A 26,059-nucleotide genomic window follows, 5' to 3' on the forward strand; every position below is an offset into this window, starting at 1 on the left:
TTTGATGATTTTCTAGAGGTTCTGATCTTCCCTTGAGGAGATGGCTCCTACTTTTCAAGCAGAAATTATTTTTTTGCATTTTACCATTAACAAACATTTTGTCAAACTTTCTGGGGTTTTATTACAAAAGATGTGATGTTTCCTGTTTCTCTGTGCTCTCTGTTCAGTAAATTTGTCTGCTTCCTATGCAGATGTCTTCCTCACTCATTTTGTTTATGGTGATAGGATTATCTTTGACCAAGATGGTCAGCTCTCATGTACTTTTTGATCTTGTTACTATGCAGTTAGCCCTCTTCAGTATTTATCAGAGTAATACCTTCAACAAAAACCTTTTGTGACTTGGTGAGGTCCTCGGGTTTCCTCTTTGCTTGTTTGTTTTGGCTCTGTGGCCAACTATATTCTGTTGTCCCTTTTTGCCACTGTGTCAAAATGGTCATCAGAGACAACATTCTCAGCTTTGTCAGAAATTCAAGGTGAAGTCCTTTTGGTTTGAAATCTGTTACCTCTGTTATCAGTGTTGAAAGGCTAGCAGCTCTGAAATCCTTGCCTCTCTCCAGCTGGAGAGATGTGAAGATAAGTAAAAACTGAAATTTTTCAGGTGAACTACTTCTGGTTAGTGAGTGCCTGCTGTGTGCCAGACGTTGCATGCTAGGATGACTTCTGTTAAAAAGACTCTCTTTCAGACCTGGAATTTGATTGCATTTATTATCTTTCTGATCAATGTGTACCTGCAGTGTGAATGATGGGGAAAAACTAGAGCCACCCTGGCTTGTCGCTTATCTCGCTGCTGCCAGGTTCAGGACAAGGACCTAGGTCTTCTACTCTCTAGAAAAGTATCAATTTGAAACCCAAAGAAGTCGAGATGTTTTGTCAGAGAATGTTTTTTCCACAACACAAAAGATAGCTAATTAGGATTTAACTTTCTAAGAGACCCCAAATAATAGAATTTTTAAACAATCAGAATTTTCAATCAGAAATAAAATAAACCCTAAGCAAAAATATACCCTTCTAAACATCGGGTAATGGGTACCTAGAAAACTTTCTAGTCATATTTCACCTTCATTTTTAGATTACCCCACAATTATTAACATCTTAAGAGGCTAGGTCATTAAATTATTTTGGGACTAGCTCAGAATTTGTTATGTTATAATCAGCTTTGGTCACAGAAAGTCCGGGTTGTGGTGGGGGGGATGTGATAAGGGGGAAAGGTTTCTCTCTACTGCCCCAGATAAAGCATATAAAAATCTGTTTCTATCTGCAGTGAATTTCTACTTCTCTTGCCAAAGGAACAGTAGATAACGTTTATAAAATATGATCTCTGTACACGTTGCTAGGTTACTCAATTTGGAGTCTTTTTTCTTTACAGTACATAATCATAAAAAGCCACTGGGAGAGATGCAGAGATAAGAGACAGGGAGAGGAAGTCAGTAGGGTGAATAAACGGGAAATTGATATTATCACTAAGGCACTGGATATGGTAATAAATGTGTCCCTAGAAAAGATATTTGAATCCTAGCCAAGATGGGGTTCCATGTAGCCGCAAACTCTCGTCAAATATTTTCAATTTTAAAATCTTTGGTTTTTATTTTCCAAACTTCCTCAGAAGTGAGCGTTTCTGTGTAGATCCTTAAGAAGTCATCTTAGCGAATGAAGTGATAGTTTCCTCCAAATTACACACAAGAAACACCGTTCCTGTTGTGGACTCTGACTCTCTGCCCTCATCCCTGTCTGACTGTGTCTCACTCATGTCATCAGCAGCCCTAGCATTCATCTCTAACGATACTTCTGATTTCCTGTAAATGAGCCCTGAGTTTACCTGAAGAATCTGAGTCTCCATAGCTGCTCTTGGATGTTCTCTGAAGAACACAGATAGGTCAGCTGTCACCGTCTTCCTGCCAGGGCTGGTCTGTTGGCCATCCGACCATCTGGCCCCCTTCCCTTATTGCTCCGTCATCTCCCTTTGGGTGTGTACCCTCCCCCCTCCTCCCAGGCCACACTCCCATGAGCCATCTTTCCATCTCTGGGTCACACGAGCTCTTTCCTGCCTCCAGGCCTGTTTTGTGAGCTGGCGGGGATGCTCCTGGTGCCCCATGGTTTTCAAACGTGTCCTCCTTAGGAAGCCCCTCCCTGAGCACAAACAGCTTGCTAACTGTTACAGACCTCTGCCTGTTCCCTTTCTTTTTTAAAAAAAAAATTAATTTATTTATCTTGGGCTGTTCTGGGTCTTCTCTGCTGCCTGGGCTTTTCTCTAGTTGCACTGAACGGGGGCCACTCTCTAGTTGCGGTGTGTGGGCTTCTGATGGCCAGGGCTCCTCCTGCTGCAGGGCACCAGCTCTAGGCACGGATGCGTCGGTAGTGGAGGCTCCCAGGCTTCAGTGCTCAGGCTCAGTTTTTTGTGGTGCAGGGCTTAGCTGCTCCACAGCATGTAGGATCTTCCTGGATCTGGGATCAAACCCGTGTCTCTTGAATTGGCAGGCGGATTCTTTACCACTGTGCCTGCTCCCTTTCTAACACTTCCTGATACCTATTTCTCCCACTGGAATGCAAAACTCTGGAGGTAGGCTCTGAAATGTTTGATTGATGAATGATGGAATACATTAATTAAAAAAACTTTTTTTTGGCTATGCGGTCTTGCTGCCGGCAGGCATTCTGTTGTTGTGGTGGGCTGGGGTCACTCTCTAGCTGTGATACATAGGCTTTCGTTGCAGTGGCTTCTATTGTTGTAGAGCTTGGATTCTAGGCACAGGGGCTCTTTGTTGTGGTGCATGGGCCTAGTTGCTCCTAGTTGCCTAGGATTCCATGGCATGTGGGATCCTAGTTCCCGGACCGGGGATTGAATCATGTTTCCTATATTGGCAGATGGGTTTTAAGCACTGGACCACCAGAGAAGTCCAAATGCATGAATTAAAAAAAAAAAAAATCAATATCAAAGTCCCCAAAGCTCCTTGAAAATCGGTACCTGAACTGAATTTGAAAAGTGATGTGTGTGAAGACAGCAGGGGACAGTGTTATAAAGTAGTCGGTTTGGGGGCTTCCCTGATGATCCAGTGGTTAGGATGCTGAGCTTCCACTGCAGGAGACATGTGTTCGATCCCCAGTCAGGGAACTAAGATCTCGCATCCCTCATGCCATGCAGCTTGGCCTCAAAAGGAAAAAAAAAAAGTTTTGGAATGGAGGTGGGCCTGTGTATGTCTGCCCTTGGGCTGGAAGGGAAATGAGGATAAAGAAGAATAAGCTCTGGGGAGCTAGGAAAAGCTTCAAACCTAGGGAGGGACCCAATTTCAGTGGCAGCAGTGTGGCATCTGGTGGGTGAGTAAGAAGCTTCCATTTGAATCGCTGAGGAGGGAAAATCTCCACACCCCACTTACTGTCTTGTTGATTTTTCTGCCTCTTCCATGACTAGGCTCCTTGACACCCCAGAGTGAGACAGAATGGAAGTAAAAACTGGAAGGGTTGGGTTAGCTGATGTTTACAGATGCCTGCTAAGTGTCGCATTGTACCTCTAGGACTGTGGGCTGTAAAAGCCAGCATACAGGGTGCTTTGTGGTGGTGGTTTTGCCAACATAAAAGGATTCACATCTTAAAGATTTAGCTATGATGCTTGAGCCCATGAAGACAAATAATTATCTCCTTACATAGGAGTGGGTTGTATGTAACTTCATAAATGTGATCAATTTAGGTAATTCCCTTATACCGTAATAATTGTGTGTCTGGAGACAACCACAGATAAGAAACAGAACTGTTGAAATGTGTGCTTGTTTTCCGAAACTTCCAAGAGCTGCTTGGAAGCCTGTGTTGTTTCCTTGCTTCCAGTGTTGCTTTTGACACAGCATTTGCTCTCTAATCTGATTTTCTTCTCCTGCCTAGACCTCCACACATAACCCACTCCAGCTGTAACATGCTGAGATTACTTATGCCACAGATTTGACCGTGTTTTAAAACAGAACTGGAGTGTAATGGCTGACTTCACTATTTTTGCATTTATTTACAAAGCTGCATTCTGGAAATAATTCAGTCAGCAAAAATGCCGTTTAAGCATCAAGAGTGGTCATTTCAGACTCGAAACTAGTTCGTGTTGTTATCTCCACAGAAAAGGAAACTTTTTTTGTGTGTTTGTTTTTCAGAATATTAGTGTTCAGGGCTTGCTTATTGACAGGATCAGAGTGGTCGCCATAGCAACCTAACAGCCTCTGGAGGGAGTGTGGTCATGGCCTTAACACTTCCGGTATCCCACCCAGTTTGGAGAGAACCCCTTTGAAAAGAATTTCCTTTCATGGAAATTGCGTTACTGAAATAAAAAGAGTTGAATTTCTGTAGCTCAGATGTGTCCATAGGTTTGTGCTGCACATTTACTGTGATAAAAAGAAAAGCATTTATTAGTTGTGTGAATGCAAAAATGGGACCTAGAAGGACATATCAAACTGTAAACTGCTTGTGATGAAGGAAGACTTCATTGTTTTGCTTCTTGTGTTTTACCCATGTTAATTTTTAAGAAGCAAGTGTTATTTTAAAGACCTTTTTTTTTAAAAAAAGCATTTATAATAAACACAGGATATGGGATTTTCTTGAGGAATGAACTTCAATCTATGGCATGTTCTTTATTCCCTAAATAGACTCTCAAACACCCAAAGTGACCTTTCCTCTTTTTCACGTGAGCTGCAGAACTGGAAAGCCATTTCAGCAAGATGCTGATCAGAACCTTTTATCAGTATTTGGGGTTTCTGGCTTTTCTGTGAGTGTTCTCAGGTAGAAGAAACTCACAGCACGTCGCAATCTGCCCAAGCTGTGCTGGGCGAAACAAGTGACTTAATACTCACATATAATCTTCATATAACTGTAATAGAAACCAGCAATCGTTGGGTCTGCCTCCGAAATTGCTCGCAGGGCAGATTGATGTGTGAACACTGTATTTACAGGACCAAAACCCCACCGCATTTGCTCTGCAGCTGTGTTTAACGGTTATCAGTTTGGCGCGCGGCATGATTGTTTTGGAGCAAGAATAGACGCTTCAGATTTCCTTTTGGCAGTTCTGGAGTCCCTGAAATACCTACTGCTGAAGTGAATCATACGAACTTAATTAGATTTGCTACATCATTAGCATTTGAGGAAACCTAAGGAAAATCCTTGTGGGTTGGTGATTTGCAAGGTCACATAGAAGCACGCTCATTGAAAACGATGACATTCTAATGTAGCATAACCCAGCTTTATTCTCTACATAAATCATTTTTTAATCCAGCTGTCAAAGTGATACTTTCCCAGGGATGCCCAAATTGCTTGTCTCAGACCATGGGGACCTCTCCGCTTCCACACAGGAGATGGGCCCCTCTGCACACGGCCAGTTCCTCTTGAGGACACGCATGTGTGTATGACAAGTTTTACACCTAGAGAGAGCTCTCGGCTATTTAATCAACATCCCAGGGCCAGCTGTGTAGACTGTGCCAATTACTACTAATTGAAGCCGGCAGACCCCTCTTACCACATTTAACATTTACATTTTTAACTTGAAGATGAACTTCATTGCAATGTCTGGTCTGTTGTTTTCACTGCAGGAAAAAAATTTACTTTTCTTCTCAACAGACATTTCTTTAAATGCTCTAGAAATTTTCTTCTGTAGTTTTAGAGTTCTACAAAGTGACTTAATCGTGGAGAAGAGCCATAAAGTATTTACTGTGAGGAGAGGATTACGTTTCATATTCCAGCTTAAGTCTAGGATACAATTTGCAGCCTATGTTTACTGAAACGATTTTCTCAATCTATCAAGAAGCCGTCGCATTCTTTATCCAATGACTTAGTTGCCTTAAGTTCATCTAGATGCTGTCAGCGATAAGGAAATAAATGAAAGCAAGCAAATTTAATTTCCTGGTGAAGCACTTTAATGACACGTGTATTTTTTGGAACTTTTAGAAGAAACTTTAGACGTATAGCCTACCGTGGACTGAACCTTCAGTTTTTCCTAAGAATGTAGGATCAGCTTCAGAACCCCAAAGTGGCAGCTTACGCCCTGAACTCAAGCTAGCTGCTAGCAGTTAACTAGAAACAGGTTCCAGTCTGGTCCCCACTGCTCCTCCATGTCTCCCCCAGCGAGTCTCCAAAACATTCAGAACATACACATCTGAGCTTGTCTTCCTGTAACTCGAAGAGATCCATCTATTCCACATCACCCCATGCCCCCCCGCCCCGCCACACACACACAAAGGCCCTAAACTGCTAGCTTTTTATTAAAATTGAAAAAAAAAAAATCTTGATCAGATTTGACATAAACAAGCCGACAGTTCCACCAGTTTCTGTTTCCCAGGTATAATGGTAGCACTGGCTACACATTTTCCTTGTATCCAAGCAAGACTCTTTCGCCCACTTTTAAAGTCTTTTGCAGCTGCACCCAAGGGTAACCACGCCAGCTGGTTCAAATACCACCAGAGCTTGCATGCACTTACGTGACCTCATTTACCTCTCTTAACCTTCAGCAGCTTAGCGCCTCACTTGCTACTGCCACCTAGATTGCTGAAAGGATTAAGTGAGACAATATACATAATTACACTTGTTTATTATTAAAGAAGAATATCTCTTGGTTTCTATTTCATGAGTCTCTGGCTTTTTCTGTGCTCTGTCTACATGTTACATACTCCTTTTCCTGAACGAGAGGACATTATCGACAAACAATGTCTTTTTCCTGTAGCCTCCGTGTTGTTTCTTAGGATATTCATCATGTGTTGACTAAAGCCAAAATTATTTGTTTGTGTTTGTGTGTGCTTGCGTGCATTGTTATCTGTGCTATGTGACAAATAGGGAATCTCCTGTGATCTCTTTGGGGGAGCAGTGCTGTGTGTTTTAGCATGGTGCCTAATTGAGGGACCTGACTGAAGTTTTATATAGCTCAGATTCAAATAAGGAGATAAAGAATGGCAAGTAAATGCTCTGGTTATATTTCAGATAAAATATGTGAACATCGCCTGTTTATAGGGAATGTATAAATGTAGTTCATCAAAAATGCATTAGTGAACAGTGTCTCTGGGCAGTTCTAATATTAAATTTTTGCGCTTAACTCTAAAAGTAACCAGAACCACGTCTCCACTATTAACCACACCTTCGCTGTTGTGTCTATGGTTTAATCAGGCTCATTAGAAATTTGTCCACTCTGAGCATGCAATACAGATTTTGTGAGCGTCAGCATACCGTTTATACAAAATTTGAAGTAGAAAAGGTGGGCATGTGTATTATCCCCTTAATTCTCAAATCTCTCTGGATTCTTGAAATTTTAACTGTATGCAAATGCATAGACTTTCAACCAGGAAAACTTCTTTGTAAGAAATATTAACCAACTTTAAAGGTAGAAACATACATATGTAAACACAGTAAATAGAAAAATATATTTTGGATTGTGTATGATATTTTTATTGGCTGCAGGCAATAATTACAATGGCTAGATTTATTTTATGAATAGATTAAACTCATCAGTTAGCAAAAGTTATCTGCATATCAATAATGAGCGCTCTTACAAGCCTTTTTCTTTACTCAGGTCAGAGACTCCTTCCCAAAACTTGTTTGCTTGGTTAATTTATTCAATTACTAAAGCTTGAGAATGCTACTGCAACAGGGATCCAATTAACAAGTTTGGGAAGAAATCTCCCTAATAATTGAGGGTAGCCTAAAACATTTATTTCTGTGCTTTTCTTATTACAATCGCAGTGATCTGGTGAACAGAATTAAACTGCTGAAAAATAACTTGCTCTGATTTATTTATTCAGCAAAACCAACCTTAAAGGCTGTGTTGCTATGACACCTAAGATTAACTTTAAAAAAAGAGTAGGTTTAATTTCATTGGAAACATTGACACATCTCTTTTGGCATTATGTAGATAAAGTTGATTTTCCCCTTTTCCTTAACTTTTTCTTTACATTTAGCAAGTTGTTTTAGCATTCTTTTAAACATAAACTAAAACATAAACTAGAAATTTAACATGAAGAATAAGAAAAAGCAGTAAAGAAGAATGCATTATAACAAAAGAGTACCATTTGTAAGATAGCAAATATTTTAGAACCCCTCCTTTTAATTTTAAATCCAGCTTCTTAAACTTTTTAGAAAGATGGTGCCAAAGAGGGAGAAATCACTCTATTTTAGTAGTTTCATTTTATAATTAGTGTTGAAACTTAAAAACCAGGTTGCAAAATTGGGATAGTGACAGATCCTACTGGAAATTTTCTGAGTGCAGGTTCGATCCCCCAGATTTGCAAAGAATATATTTTCTACGTCATGAAACAAAAGAATCATCAGGTCACTTTAGCCAGAATTGATTTCTGCCTGCCGAGCACCATTTGGTGGAGTGAGAATGCTATACAAAGAATTTTGTTGCAAAACAAGCAGAAAAGTTGAATGCTTTGTAGGATCATCAAAAGTTGCTTTACAAGAGTGATTTAAATTTCCTAGTGCCAAGCAAAGCAAAAGTCCTACCTTACAGAGGGCGATTTGTTCATGAGACGACCCAGTGCTGCTAGTCGCTTATGTTTATCATTATGCATTCACATTCTAGGGAAATTCCACTTTCAAACTTTGCTGCTGTGTGGATGCTTTCTTCTATAGGAAGAATTTTGAACTATAAAATTTGAGAAGCTTTAGCGTCTGTGGAAACTTGAGACCATTGCCTTTTTTTTTCCTTCTCTCTATTGAATGTAAAGTGTTTTAACAAAAGCGTTGTAGCCACAGTACATAGTAAATGTCCAAATTTGCCCATAGTATATCTCAAAAGAATTTAGACTTCTAACTTTTTAAACCTCAGAGCATCATTGAAGATGGATTGCAGCAAATCAATAGACTGTGTTGCAGGGAGATTTAATGAAGAAATTATTATAAATGGTGAAGCTGCTTCAGGTCATAGCACAAGAGTATATCTGGGGGAAAGTTTGAAAACAGAACCAAACCAAAGTGGTTTGGATCGGATGCTAAGTTTTACCTTTGTGATTGCTAATTTAGTGTTTATGAAAAATTAAAATGAGTTAATATTTGTGAAATATTTGGTGTAGCCCCTGGGCCAAAATGAGCACTATGTACTTTTTTAAAAAGTGAATTCAGATAAGATTATAAATTATAGAAAGTTTTCACTTGCTTTCACTTCTTTCCTATTTTAAAATAGTGAAATTTACAAAAGTATCATTTGGAGGGAAAAAAGGCAGTTTCTATTATATAACAAATTATTGATTTTAATGTTAAATTTTGATTTTAAAATTCGCTCTACCTCAGTTTCTACAATAATATAGAGTTAATGCAGTAAGATTCATAGATAATTTTATATTAACATTTTTATATTCTAATACAGCTATTGAATTTGAACCATGAATCATTTCTATATATATCTTAATATCATTCTCCAACCTTGTGTTAGGTAGCTAGACTGTATCTAGTTTAAATCAGAAATAATATTTCTGTCTAACTTCAGAAAAGAAGCTTCCATTTGAAACATGGAGTTTGAATTTCAGTGAATATCCTATTTAGAATTCAGTTCCATTCTTTGTTATTATTAAAGTCAGCAGACATTGAAGGTGTTCTAACAAAGTTAAGTAATAGAGATCTTAGCTTTTAATATAGTCAAGGTTGTGATTTTAAATGAAAGCTTTGCTGAAATAATTGGGATTGAGTGTAATGTTTTAGGTGCTATAGAAATCTGGATGAAATTATATTATTCATATACTGTCTTATTTAGTTATATTGGCTCAACTGTGTTTTAAAAGTGAGAGACATATCAATCAGTGTTTGTTGAATGCACCTCATGTGCATAGTATTAGAAAAGTAAAATAAAAAGCTGTATTAATGGGAAGCATCCTGTTAGTTTGGAGGTAGATTAGGGACTGTGCTGTCTGTGAAGAATAAATTTCACAGGTCTATTTCATAGGTCTGTACAGAAAATTGGTATAGACGTAAAATGTATATTTTAAGCTCCGTTTTAAAAATGTGATACTTTCTGTTTAAACCATTAACTTAAATGAAACCTACTTCATTTTGCTTTAGTAAAGTTGTATTTATTTAATCCAGTAGTGAAATTAATTTGCAGTTGCTGGCATAGTACCTTCACAGGTTTTCTGTGACCCATTTGTCATTCAAGACACCAGCATCATTTTTTTCTTTGCTGCTGAAACTGTTTCGGCTATGGGCACATTTTCATGGTAGATAAAATCTACATTTATTAATAACAAATATTCTCTGATAGTGTTTGGAAGCCAGGTGATGTCTCACTTTACATAAATAACTAGAACTAATAACCTAAAACCAACATGTAAGTCTCTAAATTCATGGACTTCCAAGCTATCAAATATGCCTCATTTTGATATATTAATTTAGTTTTTTTCATATATTTTTAGTTTAACTCTTGTGCTGCTCATTATGATCCCTAGACAATGTATTGCATTTAGAAGAAAAGTATCCTTAATTTAATTTCAAGTAACCATTGAGAAAATTGAGTTTTAAATGACTTTAAGATCCAGGTTACATCACATAAACATTATTGCTAATAATAACTAACAAGGACTAAATGGTATTGGAATTTAGGTTTAAAACTTCACAAAACCCTTAAAGCTATTTCTTAATGTTTTCTCCTAGAGAAGAAATGATAACTCTATGATCTATATGTCTTGTTTAGTACTTATCACATGTATAGCTTATTTTACCCTCACCCCATCCCACTCTTAGAAACAAAATGTGTTCTCTTAGTTTAAATGTGTTATGATGACATAATGTTTATGTGATGTAACCTGGACCTTAAAGTCATTTAAAAATCAATTTTCTCAAATGGTTACTTGAAATTAAATTGTGGAATAATGCTTCTCATTGTTCCAAGGAAGAACATAATATCCAGATTTATAAGATGATCCTATAGCAACGTACTTCAACTTTGATATGTTTCTCATTGCAGTGACTTGCATGTCTACCTTTCCATTAAATGTTTAGGAAAATTAATTGAATAGTTTTTCAGGAAAGTGAAAGGAACTCTTCATCCTGTAATCAACTATAAGAAAGTTGAAACATGTATGCAAGACCTAAATTTTTCTTATCATACTTTAAACTTCACAACATTCCAGCTCACAATTCTTTGTAGTCTTACACAGTGGGCCATATCCAGCTTTCTGTCATTAGAAGAACTGAATAAAAACTATTGCAAAGTTGCTCTTAGCAATATGAGTCTGAAATTGCCTTGAATTAAAAAAAAAAACAAAAAGCCAATGATTGCTTTAAAAATAAATCAAATGACATTATATGGTCTTTATCCTTGACTGTATTTTTGAGTGTGTGTGCCTTGATTACATTCACTTACCTGCTGGGCACTTTTTCACGTGGAACCTTCCAGTACCTAACTGACAGGCTACTTTTCTACAGTAATCATGCTTGGAAATTATGTTCTTTTGCTGGGTGCGGGGGGCATTTTTCAACCATTTCCAGAGTTTCTGACTTAATCGGTCATCTGGCCACACTTAATCTGTGCTTCTAGGCCCGGGAACTGACAGGGTGTAGGCTCCCTGCTCCCCACCAGGGGGCAGCACCAGATCCTGTCTTTCATTGGGTGCAGCCTGGCTCCTTCAATAACCTCAGTGGTCCCCACCCTCCTTCCTCATAGAGCACTGAAACTTGTTTTGGTATTTTCTTACATTTTTTAAGGCTTAGTAAGTGTCCAATAAATGGTAGCTGTCAGTCACTGAGCTATGATGGATATTGCATCTCAGTCTATTTGACGGTTCTGTGTACCCAAATCTTTATCTTCAATGATGATTTGGGCTGTTTCTGATACCTTGTGTTTATTATCACTCAAAAAATTTTAAGAGGAGAACAAAACCTAGCAATTATTAGGTCAATTGTACTTCAAAAACAAACTCACAGAGAAAGAGATCAGATTTGTGGTTACCAGGGGCAGGAGATGGGGGAGGGGGAATTGAAAGAAGATGGTCAAAAGACACAAACTTCCAGTTTTAAAATAATTAAGTACTAGGGATGCCATGACCAACATGGTAAATATAACTATAAATAACACAGTTGTTTGCTATACATGAAAGCTGTTAAAAATTAATCCTAAGAGTTCTCTCACAAGGAAAAGATTTTTTTTTTTTCTATTTTGTCAAGTTTGTGTCTAGATGAGATGATGGATATTCACTAAACTTACTGGGATAATCATTTCATGATATATGTAAGTCAAATCACTATGCAGTACACCTTGAACATATACAGTGCTGTATGTCTATCATAGCTCAGTAAAACTAGAAGGGAAAAAAACCCCTACAATTATTGAACACTGTGCTGTCAGGCATGAAAAGCAGGTAATTCTCATAGGCTGCTGCCCAAGCTAGGGAGGCAAAGAGGCAAGGTAACAGTGGAGTATAAAAACAATAGGGACAGAATTTTTAATACTTTTGCCGTTGAGTAAACAGAGCCTTGGAAAGATTAAATCCTAGTAGAACAAAGATTCCCTTCAGATAGAGTTCCAAATTACATGCTGTATCAATTATATTATACAGCCTTGCCATGAAAACAACAAAAAGATTTGTTGGGAGTGACCACAGCTACAGTGCGGAATGCCTGACACTGATTTCAGTGATGTAACTCCTGTGACACAGTGACAGGAAAATTTATGGCTGGATGTCCATAAAACTTTCATGGGGAAGTGAGGTTAATGTTGAGACATTTTGAGCGATCCCATGAAAGTCGTAACATATATGTATTTACATGCACATATAATAATATATAAACTGTATTATATTTATGTAAAATGTATGAATAAATGCAGTACTCAATTTTGTGTGTGATGAGGACTATTAAGATCTACTCTCTTAGCAACTTGCAAAGATGCAATACAGCATTAATATAGTTACTATTAAGTAATTTAATTTTTAAAACCTATCAATAATTTATCTTAAGACAACCATGAATCCTATTTTATTCATTTTTATTTGCCTTAAAAATTTACAGGATCTCTGTCCTCTGCCATTTCTGCAAAACACTTAAATTTTTATTTCATTTTGGTTCAGAAGATAGGCAGATAAAGAAATTCCCTTGCCTGTGTCTACGACTTTTATGATTTGGAACTGTTATTTCACATTGTTTCCTTCCTTTTCTGGTTATAACAGGCATAGCAACCCAGATGGCTAGTATATAAATAATTTGAGTTATGCTTTTTAAAATCATTTAGGTTAGCCTCGGAGTTTCCTGATACCCAGGACCATGTGTTTATTGCTCCGGGTATTACCTTCACGCTTACGCTTATGTGTGTTAGCTTTTTCACATGTCTTAACCTCTACGTTCCTCTTATGTATGAGGAAAGTTTCTCAGACTGAATTTAACCCTCTTGAGGCTCTGTTGTGAAACTTTAATCCCAGCCTGGCTCCTGTTTTATTTCTTGCTTTATTTTCCTGTTATTGCTGTTCGCAGTGGTTGTGCCTCAAATTTTGCAGAATGAAGGTAGTCAGGTGGGAATCTTGTCTTGGTTCTGTATGCAGCTCTTCCACCTTGGGCAGCTTCCTTCACCTAGTTTCCTCATCTGTGAAATGGGATATCATACCTACCTCATAGGTTTGTTGAAATGTTTAAATGAGATAAAATAGAACTTGTTTACATCAGAAGTACTTGTTACTATTGTTATGGTTAACGTATTTTGGAAAGAAAATTTTCATACTTACAGAAAGACATATTCAAATACCACGTACTGCAGTTTCACGCCAGGGTCTTTTGGAAGAAATGTCTGTTTTTCTGAAAGCATCTGAGTATTTATGTAAAAGCACATTCCACAAGCACAGTATATATAAGTGTAGCTACCTGCTAGCATTAGGATTTACTTTCAGTTCTTTTCACTGGATCCAAGGTGAAACTTTGGATCATGAATAGCTGGAGGAAAGTTTCTCTTGGCACCTGCCTGGCTTCTCTTCTGTTGCCCCTGGTTACCTGTTCCACCGTGATCTGCTTTGGAACCTCACCATCCCATCTGTCATTGTCCCACGTCAATCGAGCCAGTCCACATACAGGCTCTCCAGGAAGAGAGACCAGAGATTGGTACTGCTCATCGTAGCCCCAGTGTTGGAAACTACCTATAATCCTCTGGACAGCCCCATGAGTTAGGCAATTATTTATTCCTAATATTATGCGGATTACTATTTTGGAATCAAAAAATCATTACAGTTTGAAAAGTATGAGTGTACTTATGAAAAAGAAGAATATGATGAATTTATAGTATCTTGAAAATTCAGAGCTTATGGTTGCTATAGTAATGGTATCATAAGGTATTTAATGAAGAGAGATATACTTTGTATGGGATTAATCTGGCCTATTGATCTACAAATCTGCCAGTGAGTTTCAAATATTCTTTTTCTGTGTATGTGTATAAAACTTCAATATGGAAAATAAACTGAGCTTGAAAAAGGATGCTCATTTTGATCATTGACCAGAAAAACATACAGTCACATATAAATCATTTGTATGTGAACCAGTTCAGTGGGAAGTAACTGTATAGCAGCTTGACCCAAACATCTTATTTCCAATCACTTTAAAAGGAAGTTTTAACACAAGTCTGTAGAAGAGATTTGCCTCTTTAATATACTTTAGTTAGCCAATCATTAAAATTTCATACTGTTTTCATCAGTTAAGATATATCTTTATAAAGGTGGCACTAGTGGTAAAGAATCCTCTTGCCAATGCAGGAGATATAAGAGACTTGGATTTGATCCCTGGATTGGGGAGATCCCCTGGAGGAGGGCATGGCAACCCACTCCAGTACTCTTTCCTGGAGTCTCCCATGGACAGAGGAGCCTGGCGCAGGCTACAGTCCATAGCGTCACAAACAGTTGGACATGACTGAAGTGAGTTAGCAAACACACACACACCTTTATAAAACTGAACCATATATTCTTGAATTATCTTCTGTGATTTTTATAATATATATTTATATATAATACTTTAGAATCATTTAATTCTGCATACCTAACAGTAATTGTTTCCAAATTAAGAAAATGCAATGTGTAAAATCACAAATTTGTGTAACATAACATGGGAACTTTTAGTCTCATAAAATGATTCTTCTTTTTACTCTTTTGTATCAGTGCCAGTTAATTACAAAAATAATCACTCAGTTGCTAAACTGTGTCCAACTCTTTGCAACCCTGTGGACTGTAGCCCACCAGGCTCCTCTGTCCAATGGGATTTCTCAGTCAAGAATACTGGACTGGATTTCCATTCCCCTCTCCAGGGGATCTTCCTGACCCAGGGATCAAACCTGTGTCTCCTTCTTGGCATGTGGATTCTTTACCACTGTGCCCCCTGGAAAGCCCACAAAAGTAATACTGTGTCATAAAAGCTTCAACAATACGTATAATGTACACACAGAGTCTGTTGTCCCCTCCTTGTCACTCCTAACCTCGAAGGGTAACCACTGTTGACAGTTCAAGAGTGACCTCACAGACCTTTTTCTATGCCCCTGAAAACATGTAGATGTATTCCTATAGAGTGATTGTTACATTCCTACAGAATTAGAAGCATTGTTATTTGAAAAAAAAATTAGTTTGGTGATGTTGGTCTTTCTGCTAGAAGGAGTGGTTTTCACAAACACTGGAACATCATTTTATCATAAACCGGCTTTCCAGGCAACTAGTTTGAAAGAAGAATATTTTATTAACAGGTGTAAAATCAAGGATATTTAAGTGAAATGCTTTGCCTTTGCTTTTCTGTATTTTGCAGTACCCATGGATAGTTTATTTATGAAGAATGTAGTATTCAGGGGAGGCAGAAAAACAGCTTATGTCAACTAAAGTAATAAACTGAGTTAATCCCAAATTGACAATTAAATCCCTTTAAAACTACTTATTTTAATCAAGGAGCAGTCTACCCAGTCTGTCATCTTTTTGAGCTTATTAGTAGTGGAATTTCTTAGGTGAATCTTCAAACCCTTTGTCCGCAACATTCTCAAGTTATTGATGAGGATTTTCTGTTGGAAAAGCCAACACTATTTGTTGTTTGATGCTTTTTTTTTTTTTAAAAAAATTATTTTTATGTTTTTAACACCAAAAACACTTTGTATTGGGGTATAGCCGATTAACAAGTTGGGACAGTTTCAGCTGAACAGTGAAGGGACTCAGCCATACATATACATGTATCCATTCTCCCCCAAAACCCCCTCCCATCTAGGCTGGCACATAACATTGAGCAGAGTTCCACGTGCTATACAGTAGAGCTTGGTTCCTTCTGCATTTTAAATATACCAGTGTGTACATAACCTTCCCAAAGTCCTTAAGTATTCCTTCTCCCCAGCAACCATGAGTTCATTTTCTGTCTGTGAGTCTCTTTCTGTTTTGTAAGTTCATCTGTATCACTTCTTTTTAGATTCCACATATAAGGAATGTCGTATGATGGTGTTTGATGCTTTAAGTCGCAGTGGTTTTGGGGGGCAGGGAGAGTGTAAGGGAGCTGACTGCCTGAAAGCCCTTGTCACTGGAAGAAATATATACAGAAGATAGGGACAGTGCATCAGCACTACTTCATTCAAAGCTTTCTCCTCAAATGAAAATATAAAAATACAGTTAGTGAAATATGTAAGAAAATGTGGACCTTTTCAAAGCATTTGCGACACAAAGCAGTGTAGAAAGTGGATACATAAAAACCAAAGGTTTCACCCTTGATAGTATGGCTGATTCATGTCAATATATGGCAAAAACCACTGCAGTATTGTAAAGTAATTAGCCTCCAACGAATAAAAATAAATGGGAAAAAAAACAAACAAAAAAACCAAAGGTTTGATTTCAGGTAATAGCTGTGAATGGTAATTTCATTTTCCTAAGAGTAGTCTAATCATGTCTCTCTTTAGATTTTTTTTAACACTCTAAAAATTTTATTTTTAAGTTTAAATTTGTCACTTTAATAACCTTTTTTTTTTTCCCTTGAAGATAACTTTCTATAGGTTTCCTGTGGTTGAGATCTTACATTTTTTTCAGTTAATTAATTTACTTTTTATTGATGTGCACTACAGCCCATAGGGTTGCAAAGAGTTGGACGTGACTGAAGCAACTTAGCACATACGCACACTTATGAAAGTAACATGTTCGTGGTATATAAAATTTGAAAAATGCAAGAAACAAGAGAAGACACATGCCATCACTCCTTTCAGGCTGCAGAGTTTACTGTGAGCATTTGTCATGCTTTTGTCATACATTACATTTATATTTGTAGACTGACCTGTTAGGTATAATCACATTTTGTCTTAAGCAACAGATATGTATGTAGGCATAAAGTGCACATACATATATGAAAACATATCCTCAGTAAAACTTGGATAAGGCTAAACATACTGTGTGTTACCTCCTTTTTTCACCTGTTTTTTTTTGCGTTATAATATACATAACTATTTTAATGCCATTGTATTTGGAAGTGAAACGTTTCATTTCTGTGAATAAAAAGTTCTTGAAGTCAATCATCTGGCTTCTTCTCTGCAGGAAGAATGTTTCCTGAACCTGGAAGCTCCTATATCAAGGGTGTGTGGGTACGACACACCGTTCCCTCACATTTTTGAACCATTCTACATCCCAGACAAGTGGAAGTGCTATGATGCCCTTCGAAAAATGATCAACTATTGACCACAGGTAAGCCTGCCCTGTGTTTTCAGAAAGCTAGTGAGCTCCCCTCACATTAGTGCCCGGGTGACCGATAAGCAGCTGTCATCAGTGTGCTGTCTTTGCATAAATGGCAACTTCCAGAACAAAGTGTGGATTTCAGAAAAAAAAATTTAACTTATGATAGTATGTTTATGTTTAATAGAAACATATCAAGCATGTGCATTATCTGATTTCTAGAAAACAGATATATTCATATGTTACCACTGAATAATTATGGGATGAACATGCCATCTGCCATGACTCTAAATACACCTTACCTCGTTTTTCTGACTTTTACCATCATTTCTGTATATTTTTATCAGCAATTTAAACCATTTGTGAATAGAGGTAATTTCTGTTATATAAAGATAACTTTAAGCACCATTCATTTGGACTCCAGCTGTTTAAACTATATGGTGTGATCCATAGCATTCTGAAATTTGCCTTTATATTATCTTGAAAGATAGGTTTGTTGAGCAGGAAACCTATTTATTATGTATAAGTGAAATTATTACTTAAAAAAAAAGAGAGAAAAATCCAGTACCACTACCATTTCCAGAACCTTTCTTGGCTAGTGAATGTTTTAAAATGGGGGATAATGCATGATATTTATTCATTGTGATTTTCTAGGTCATGCTTTTCTGTCCCTCCAGCAGTGTTATTCTAGCAAAAAATGAAAAAGCATTAAGTTAGTTTTCAGGGTTTTAATATAGAAGGTGCTATTGATGATACACTGATTTATTTATCTCTAGCATTTTTTAAATGGTTCAAAATGTGTAGCTAGGGATTAAATGCTTTACATTTTAATATAGATTGTCCAAATAATAATATTATTAATACATTTTGAAGAGCCATGATCTTTGAAAGGAAAAGTGAGAATGGGCTTCATATAATAAAGCCCATATGTTTTAAAGATTAGAAAATACTATGATTCTTAAATTCTATGTGTGGGTAGTAAATCAGCTCACCTCAAACCAAAGAGATAGATACCTTTACATTTGAGCGTATAGAGAAAGTAATGCCTTCTCTGCCACTGGGATCCCCACCTTTTTTGTAGTTCTGTTCTGAGGATCCTGGAGAAGGGAATGGCTACCTGCTCCAGTATACTTGCCTGGAGAATTCCATGGACAGAGGAGCCCGGCGGGCTACAGTCCATGGGGTCACAAAGAGTCGGATATGACCAAGCAACTAACAGATTCTGCGGATATTGTCACAGGGCTGTTAGTAGGGCGATTAGTTTCCATGCCGCGGAAGTCTCTCAGACACGCAGAGGTAGAGGCTGTATTTCTGATGCCTTCTCAATGTCTGTGAGTGCACCTAGCGTCAACAGTCTCGCTTGGGTCTGGTTGGAAGACTTCCTCACTTTTACGTACATCTTGTTCCTTCTATGGACCATCCATTATGGGCAGTCCAGGTAACAATGTGCAGCTCTGTGCCTTGTTCCTTCTTCTAAAGTAATATTTAGGTGCTGATTTTAAATTTGAGTGTGTGTTTCTTTTTAAACCTAGAAAAAAAAAAGTTTAGACCTCTCATGAAATTATGATAAGACTGCTCTTCAATGCTAAAAATTAAAAGTGGCCTTAAAGAAAGTAGTCATGTAATTGAGAAAATCTGTGTTTAATTCACAGTGGCCAGAATGTCTATAATTGTTATTGATTTCTTTTGCAGAAAAACTGGAAGATTATGACTAGATATGGAAATATTTTTCTGAATTTTTTATATTCCCTCTTCTTGAAAATAGAGTTTTTATGAAATGAACCAACTTGGATATTGGCTGAAAAATCATGAATTAATTATTGTATTCACACATATGAATTGATCATTTCCATTGAGTGTTTCAGATTCATTTTTAAAAACAGTCTCCATGGTAGGCTTATACATTTCATTCAATTATGTCTGTAAATACTGGATGTGGGACACTATTCAATAAAGCAAAAATCAGATTGTCTTCAGCGTGCGTCTCTTTTTTTCCATTTAGTTAAAAGAACTTTCTTGGAAGAGTGAAAGAGTCCTAGTAACTTGTTAATTAATTCTGAATGAAAGTGAAATGTTCAGAAATGTTAATTTTTCAACTTTACTCATTTTGGTTTCGTTCTTTATGGCTAAGAAGGTTGTATGTTGGCGAAACTTCTGGAATGTTTTTATTTTTCTTCTGTCTCATTCCAACTAGGTGGTGTAGTAAGGGGAACTCACTTTTTCTCCTGCGCGTAGCAAGGCAGGATCGTCCTTGCTGCCTCGCTTCCTTTTTCGGGAGATGGACATCCTCAGCCTGTCTTTTGTTACAAAATCACCAAGCTTTTGTTTTCTTTTGGTTTTGGCCCTGGTGTTGCAAAGCAAGTATTTTTTCCATGTCCTTTATATTATGATGCAGCTAAAAAGAAAAACAACATTAACAGCTACGAAAGGAGGAAGCCTCCTTGCTGAGGGCTTTCTCAGGGCCCCTTGTTTCCGTCTGTATCTTTCGGGGCCCCTTTGCAGAGTCCTCACCCCCAGCCCTGCCCCCAAAGGGCCTGCATTCCCTCCCATTTACCCCAGAAGACCTGCTCCTCACCAATTCCAATGGAAAGATCCCTGCCTGCCTTCTCCAAAAAGCAGAGAAATAACATTGTATAGTGTTTTCCCTACTCTATGAACACTGCAAAAAAATGGACTCTTTTTTATGATTGCAAATGTATATGTTACTTTAAAACTGCAATTTAAAAGTTGTCTTCTGTTTATTTTTATCAAATATTTGGAGAAGGATATGGAAAGTGACATTTGCAGACTGCCAGAAACTTGGAGGAAAGTAAAGGCACATTGGAACAGATTCTAGAAAGCAGGGGCTGAAATAAAGAAGCAATGCATTTGTTAGGGGTGAAAATAAGGCCCTGTCCTTGGTTTAAAAATAGAAACACCTGTACAGGATAAGACAGGAAAAGATGTATTTGTCAGTGAGAAGCTTGGAAGATTTAGGGAATCCATTTGACTTAGGTTCAGGACGTTCTGAGTTGAGGGCGCCAGAACTCAGTATGAACCTTGGCTTTGTCCTTCACGCTCCACTGAGTCTCCGAGCTTCTTTGCAGGGAGCTCTGCGCTCACATGGCCAGTCCAGCAGAACAGAGAATGTGAGCTGGTCATCCACCTCTTGGCCGATAATGTTTTTTTTTAAGAACATCTTTTAGTTGCACTTATTCTTTTAGTTGATATTATTTATGATTTCAGTTGAAGTTACTTGTTTTATTGCCATTGGTATCCTTTTTAAATACTATTTTTAAAATTCATTTGTTATTGTAAGAATTTTCCCTTAGCTATTTTAAAATTATTTTCTTTGACTCTGCTTTCCTCCTCCAGCTAGCACTGCAGTGCCCACCAGTAAATGACCCCTTCCCTCCAAAATAAACAGCTCACAGTTCACCTTAAACTCAGTCTATGGCACTTGGTGTACATATACATCTACAAAATTGTCTTAAATACACTTTTTTTAAACATGAAACAAATTGTTCCATATTGTAAAAATAAGAAAATAGAAATGAGAAGACACTAAAAAAATGTTAAAGGAATTTCAGACTCCACACTACTGCCAGCTTCAGGATAGTCTGCTCCATGTGACAATAAGAATGTCAATGTAATCTTCTATAGTTCCAATTATCCAGTTCCTTCAGGGCTTCCCTGGTGACTCAGGGGTGAAAGAATCTGCCTGCAGTGCAAGAGACCTGGGTTTGATCCCTGGGTCAGGAAGATCCCCTGGAGAAGGAAATGGCTACCTAGGCCAGTATTCTTGCCCGGTGAATCCCCATGGATAGAGGAGCCTGGTAGGCTACCGTCCATGGGGTCACAGAGTCAGACATGACTGAGCAACTAACACTTTAGGGTGAAAAAAAACACACCACATTCATGTTCTATATAATCAATAGATGTCATCCAAGCTAAATAAACATTAGGGGGAGAAAATGAGTCATAGGAGCAAGACAATGACCTCATTTCAGTGCCTAAAATTTAAGTCACGGAAGCTGAAATCTCTTGTGGGATCCTGAGATGTCCCACGGGGCATCCACACTCAGTCTCATGAAGCCTCCTTCCCGTCAGCCTGCCCCTGTTGGGTTCGTGTGGCTTCTGGCTGCTTGGCCTCCCTGCCCCCACTTCTAGTTACAGCACTGCTGTTTGTTTAGAGAACTCCCTCTCCCAACGCATGTGGCTCTGGGGGGGCTGCCAATCTCAGGGCATCCAGATCAGCCACAGAGATGGCCCTGGCCCAGGCTCGCTGGGTACCACAGATCAGAAAGTCGGGTTACTCATGCAAAAGCACAGCTTGATGAGTTTCAGCCTAGCCTTGTCAGCGACACTAAATTCTAAGCTCTCCCACTTTAACCTGTTCCTTGTACACTAGGGGTAGATCTGATGAGTGTACAGCCAGGTAAGGCACACAGCCCCTGCCTTAGCAGAGATGCTTGGCTGATAGGGTGAGGAACATGACCTCAAAGCATCAAATTGGAACTTCTAGAGAAACATGAGGTTTGGGGACTCTGATATGTTTTCTTAGGCCATTGAACTTGAAAAGAAATAGGAAACATTCATATGGGGCAAAAATTTGGAAACCCTGACACCTGATGTGAAAGTAAAAGTAGCTCAATAGTGTCCAACTCTTTGCAACCCCATAGACTATACAGTCCATGGAATTCTCCAGGCCAGAATACAGGAGTGAGTAGCCGTTCCCTTCTCCAGGGGGTCTTCCCAACCCAGGGATCAAACCCAGGTCTCCCACATTGCAGACAGATTCTTTTATCAGCTGAGTCACAAGGGAAGACACCTGATACCTCCTGAATATAGTAATTAAAGATATTTGCCAGGATAATGAGAAATAAAATTAGGGCAAGAATGAGGAAGTCATAGGTAGAAAAGACTAGAAGTGAAAATGGAAACAAGCTAGATGAAAAGATACACATCAATAATTGTCATAAGTACACCATTTTTTTTTTCTTGGCCAAGCCATGTGACTTGTGGGATTTTTGTTTCCCAGTCAGGGATTGAACGCCGGCCCTTAGCAGTGACACTGCAGAGCTTAACCACTGGACTTCCAGGGAATTCCCATAAATGCACTTTTTATGGGTAACAAATGTCCTATATTTGACAAAAGGACTATATCACAGTGAAAATATAACAATTAAAATTCTTTACATTCTAAATGCATACCATTAAAATAGCTTATAAATGCAAAAGCTGTGAACAGAACGATTGTAGAAGGTTTTTTACTCTGCTTTCAATTTGATAGGTGAGATAGACAAGAAAAAATAATAGGGTTAAGTCAATAGAAATATATTTTAAACGTTGTATGTTCATAAACAGAGAATATGTTGCTTTTTAGCCTATGCATAGCACTTTAAAAAATTGACCATATACTGTATTAAGGCACAAAGAAAAATAAAAGTAAGTTCCTCAAAAAAAAAGATCCAAAGGTACCACATCCCACTGAGAAATAAAAAAGCACCTAGCCAAGTAACTGTGAAACCAAGAAGGAAAACAATTACAGCATAATTAAAACGTAAGATCACTGATGTGCTTCAGCCAAAATTTTACTCAGTGGTAAATTCATAGACTTTAAAATCTTAAAAAAAAAACAAACTGAAAATACAGGGATGCAGAATAAAGATGCACAAGAAGAATGAAAAGAATAATAAAGTTAAAAGCAGAACATTCCAAATGAGAAAAATAAAACCATAAAAGTTTTTTTTTTTTTTTTTGGCAAAAATGAAAGTTTTTCTTTCATTTTATAATGTCTATTTCCTACAAAGATGGAAGTTTTTATGTGTTCTCCAGTGGCACTAGTGGTGAAGAACCTGCCTGCCAATGCAGGAACCACAAGAAATAAGGGTTTGATCTCTGGGTGGGGAAGATCCCCTAGAGGAGGGCATGGCAGCCCACTCCAGTATTCTTGCCTGGAGAATCCCATGGGCAAAGGAGCCGGATGGGCTACACTCCATAGGACTGCAAAGAGTCAGATATTACTGAAGCAACTGAACATGCATGCATGCATGAATGAAAGCAAATAAAGGCTACATAATGGCTGTTCCTATATCAGTTAATAATTCCCAGGGTCCTTTGTTTGAGGATAGCAAAAAATTTGGTCAAACTTAATTGTTTATCCAAAGTATTGATAAGCAAAGATCTTTGTTATTACAATATTTTATTCCATCATTTTAATAAAATAATTATTAAGGGCTTGTTTTCCTAAGTCCTTCAGTTTCTTGCTGTGGCCTACTTGGCTACTATAAATATTATGTTAACTATGAATTTTCATAAGATACAGTGACTGTTGTCAAAGGACTTTTGATCAGTCAATCTAAGAAAGAACTGGAAAATTTTATTCAAGTCAAATTTGAGGATTATAAACCGGGAAGAGCATCTCAGAAATCTCTGAGAACTGTTGTGGAGATGATTCCCTGGTGACTCAGAAGGTAAAGAATCTGCCTGCAATGCAGGAGGCCTGGGTTCGATCCCTGGGTCGGGAAGATCCCCTGGAGAAGGGAATGGCAACCCACTCCAGCATTCTTGCATGGAAAATCCCATGGACAGAAGAGACTGGCGGGCTACAGTCCATGGGGTCAAGAAGAGTCTTCACTGTTCTGCCCATTAGAAGTCAAAGCACAGTTGTATCAGTTTTTTGAGGCAGAGGGCTGTACATTAAATGATGTATTGTTGAAAGATACACAGTTCAGATTATGGCCCCTTATAATACCAAGAAGTACTGCTGTCTTTAAGACTTTGTCTAAGGGACTTCACTAGTGGTCCAGTGGTTAAGAACCTGCCTTGCAATGCAGGGGATAGGGGTTCCATCCTTGGTTGGGAAATTAAGGTCTCAGAAGCCGCAGAGCTACTGAGCCCCATGTGCACCACAAGTAGAGAGTCTGACACCACAGTAAAGATCCTGAGTGCTGCAATTAAGCCCTGATGCAGCCACATAAGTAATAAAAGAAGTTGTCTTGTTGATGCTAGGAGCAACATTTCTCCCGATGGGAGAGGTTTGATCGATTCAAAACCCAAATTAACAATGCACAGTGGAGGGAGAAACATCAAAAGGCAGAGAACATTTTTATGTTTAAATTTTTCTTGCCATATATTGCCATACAATATGAATTTTATTTCATGTTATAAAGAATTTGAATAATTCTTGAAAAAAATTTTTTGATCATTTGGAATATCTACCTAATTATTTTTTTTTTATCTACCTAATTATTATCCTGGGGGTTTTCCCCTTGCATTCCCAATTTTTTAAAATTGAAGTATAGTTGGTTTACAATGTTGTATTAATTTCTGCTGTAGAGCGAAGTGATTCAGGTGTGTGTGTGTGTGTGTGTGTGCGCGCGCGCGCACACGCGCATGCATGCTAAGTCGCTTTAGTCGTGTCTCTTTGTGACCCCGTGAACTTTAGTCCACTATGCTCCTCTATCCATGGGATTCTCCAGGCAAAGATACTGAGTGGGTTGCCATTTCTTCCTCATATATATATATATATATATATATATACACACACACATTTTAATATATACATTCTTTTTAAATATTTTTTTCATCGTGGTTTCTCATAAGATATTGAATATAGTTCCCTGTGCTATATGCAGTAGGACTTTGTTATTTATCCATTCTAGATACAAAAGCTTACATCTGCTAACCCCAGCCTCCCACTTCACCCCTCCTCCAACACCCTCCGCAGTGGCAACTGCAGCCTGTTCTCTCTGTCCATGAGTCTGTTTCTGTTTTGTAGATAGGTTCATTTGTGTCATATTTTAGATTCCACATGTTTTACTGGTTCTGCAAGGCAGGGAGCTTTGGTCTGTTTATTACAATTCTGCAGTGCCTGGAGTAGTCCTGATCTACAGAGGCTCTCAATGTGCTGCTGAACGAACCAATGAAAGGAAATGCAGCCCTGTACCTGAATCAGACCTGTACCTTAAAAGCACTTAGGTGGAGCTCTCTTTGAGGAGTATAGACATTTAAAGTAATATATTGATAGTGTTTGATGTTTTATGCCAGTTGATATTCCAGACCACCAGAGACATAGGGTTATGTTTTATTTCTTAAGGCATTTCAGGATTAGAAGCTTTCCTTTGTGTAGGGCTAGACCTCAAAAGTCCCCAAGAGATGAGCATTGTTTCTATATTTTTAGTTCTATTTCTTCAGCTAAATTTCAAAAGGATGCATTTTTTAAGGGGCTCTAAGATAATATTGTATATTAAAATGTATCTGTGAATGGACAAATGAGAATAGAACACTCATTCAAAACTGTTCCTTTGAGGGGGATGAGATTTTTTCATCTCTGTTCTGTGGGCACAAATGGAGAAACAGCCTGGTTCAGAGTTATTGTCTCAATGGTTCCATCTGTGCTGTTCGCCTTTCTTGTTCGTCTGCAGACTCAGGACTGGGTCAAGGGTAGGACACCATCTCCTCAGCCACAGTGGACTGGTGGAGGAAGATGACCCAAA

At 38.1% G+C, this 26,059-nt stretch overlaps 1 protein-coding gene across 3 annotated transcripts in view; it reads left to right on the top strand.

Annotated features, from left to right (window-relative positions):
- Window positions 1–19,551, top strand: part of BCKDHB (branched chain keto acid dehydrogenase E1 subunit beta) — a 271,343-nt gene extending 251,792 nt beyond the window's left edge. For all 3 annotated transcript variants that reach the window (XM_070449827.1, XM_070449828.1, XM_020899358.2), the window contains 2 exons: window positions 17,445–17,591; window positions 19,272–19,551. In XM_070449827.1, coding sequence (XP_070305928.1) covers window positions 17,445–17,585 — 141 coding nt within the window. In that variant the 3' untranslated portion in view covers window positions 17,586–17,591; window positions 19,272–19,551. The remainder of the gene's footprint in view (window positions 1–17,444; window positions 17,592–19,271) is intronic.
- Window positions 19,552–26,059: the final 6,508 nt, after the last annotated feature.

The sequence above is a fragment of the Odocoileus virginianus genome, chromosome 19 (assembly GCF_023699985.2).
Source record: "Odocoileus virginianus isolate 20LAN1187 ecotype Illinois chromosome 19, Ovbor_1.2, whole genome shotgun sequence".
Lineage (NCBI taxonomy): Eukaryota > Metazoa > Chordata > Mammalia > Artiodactyla > Cervidae > Odocoileus > Odocoileus virginianus.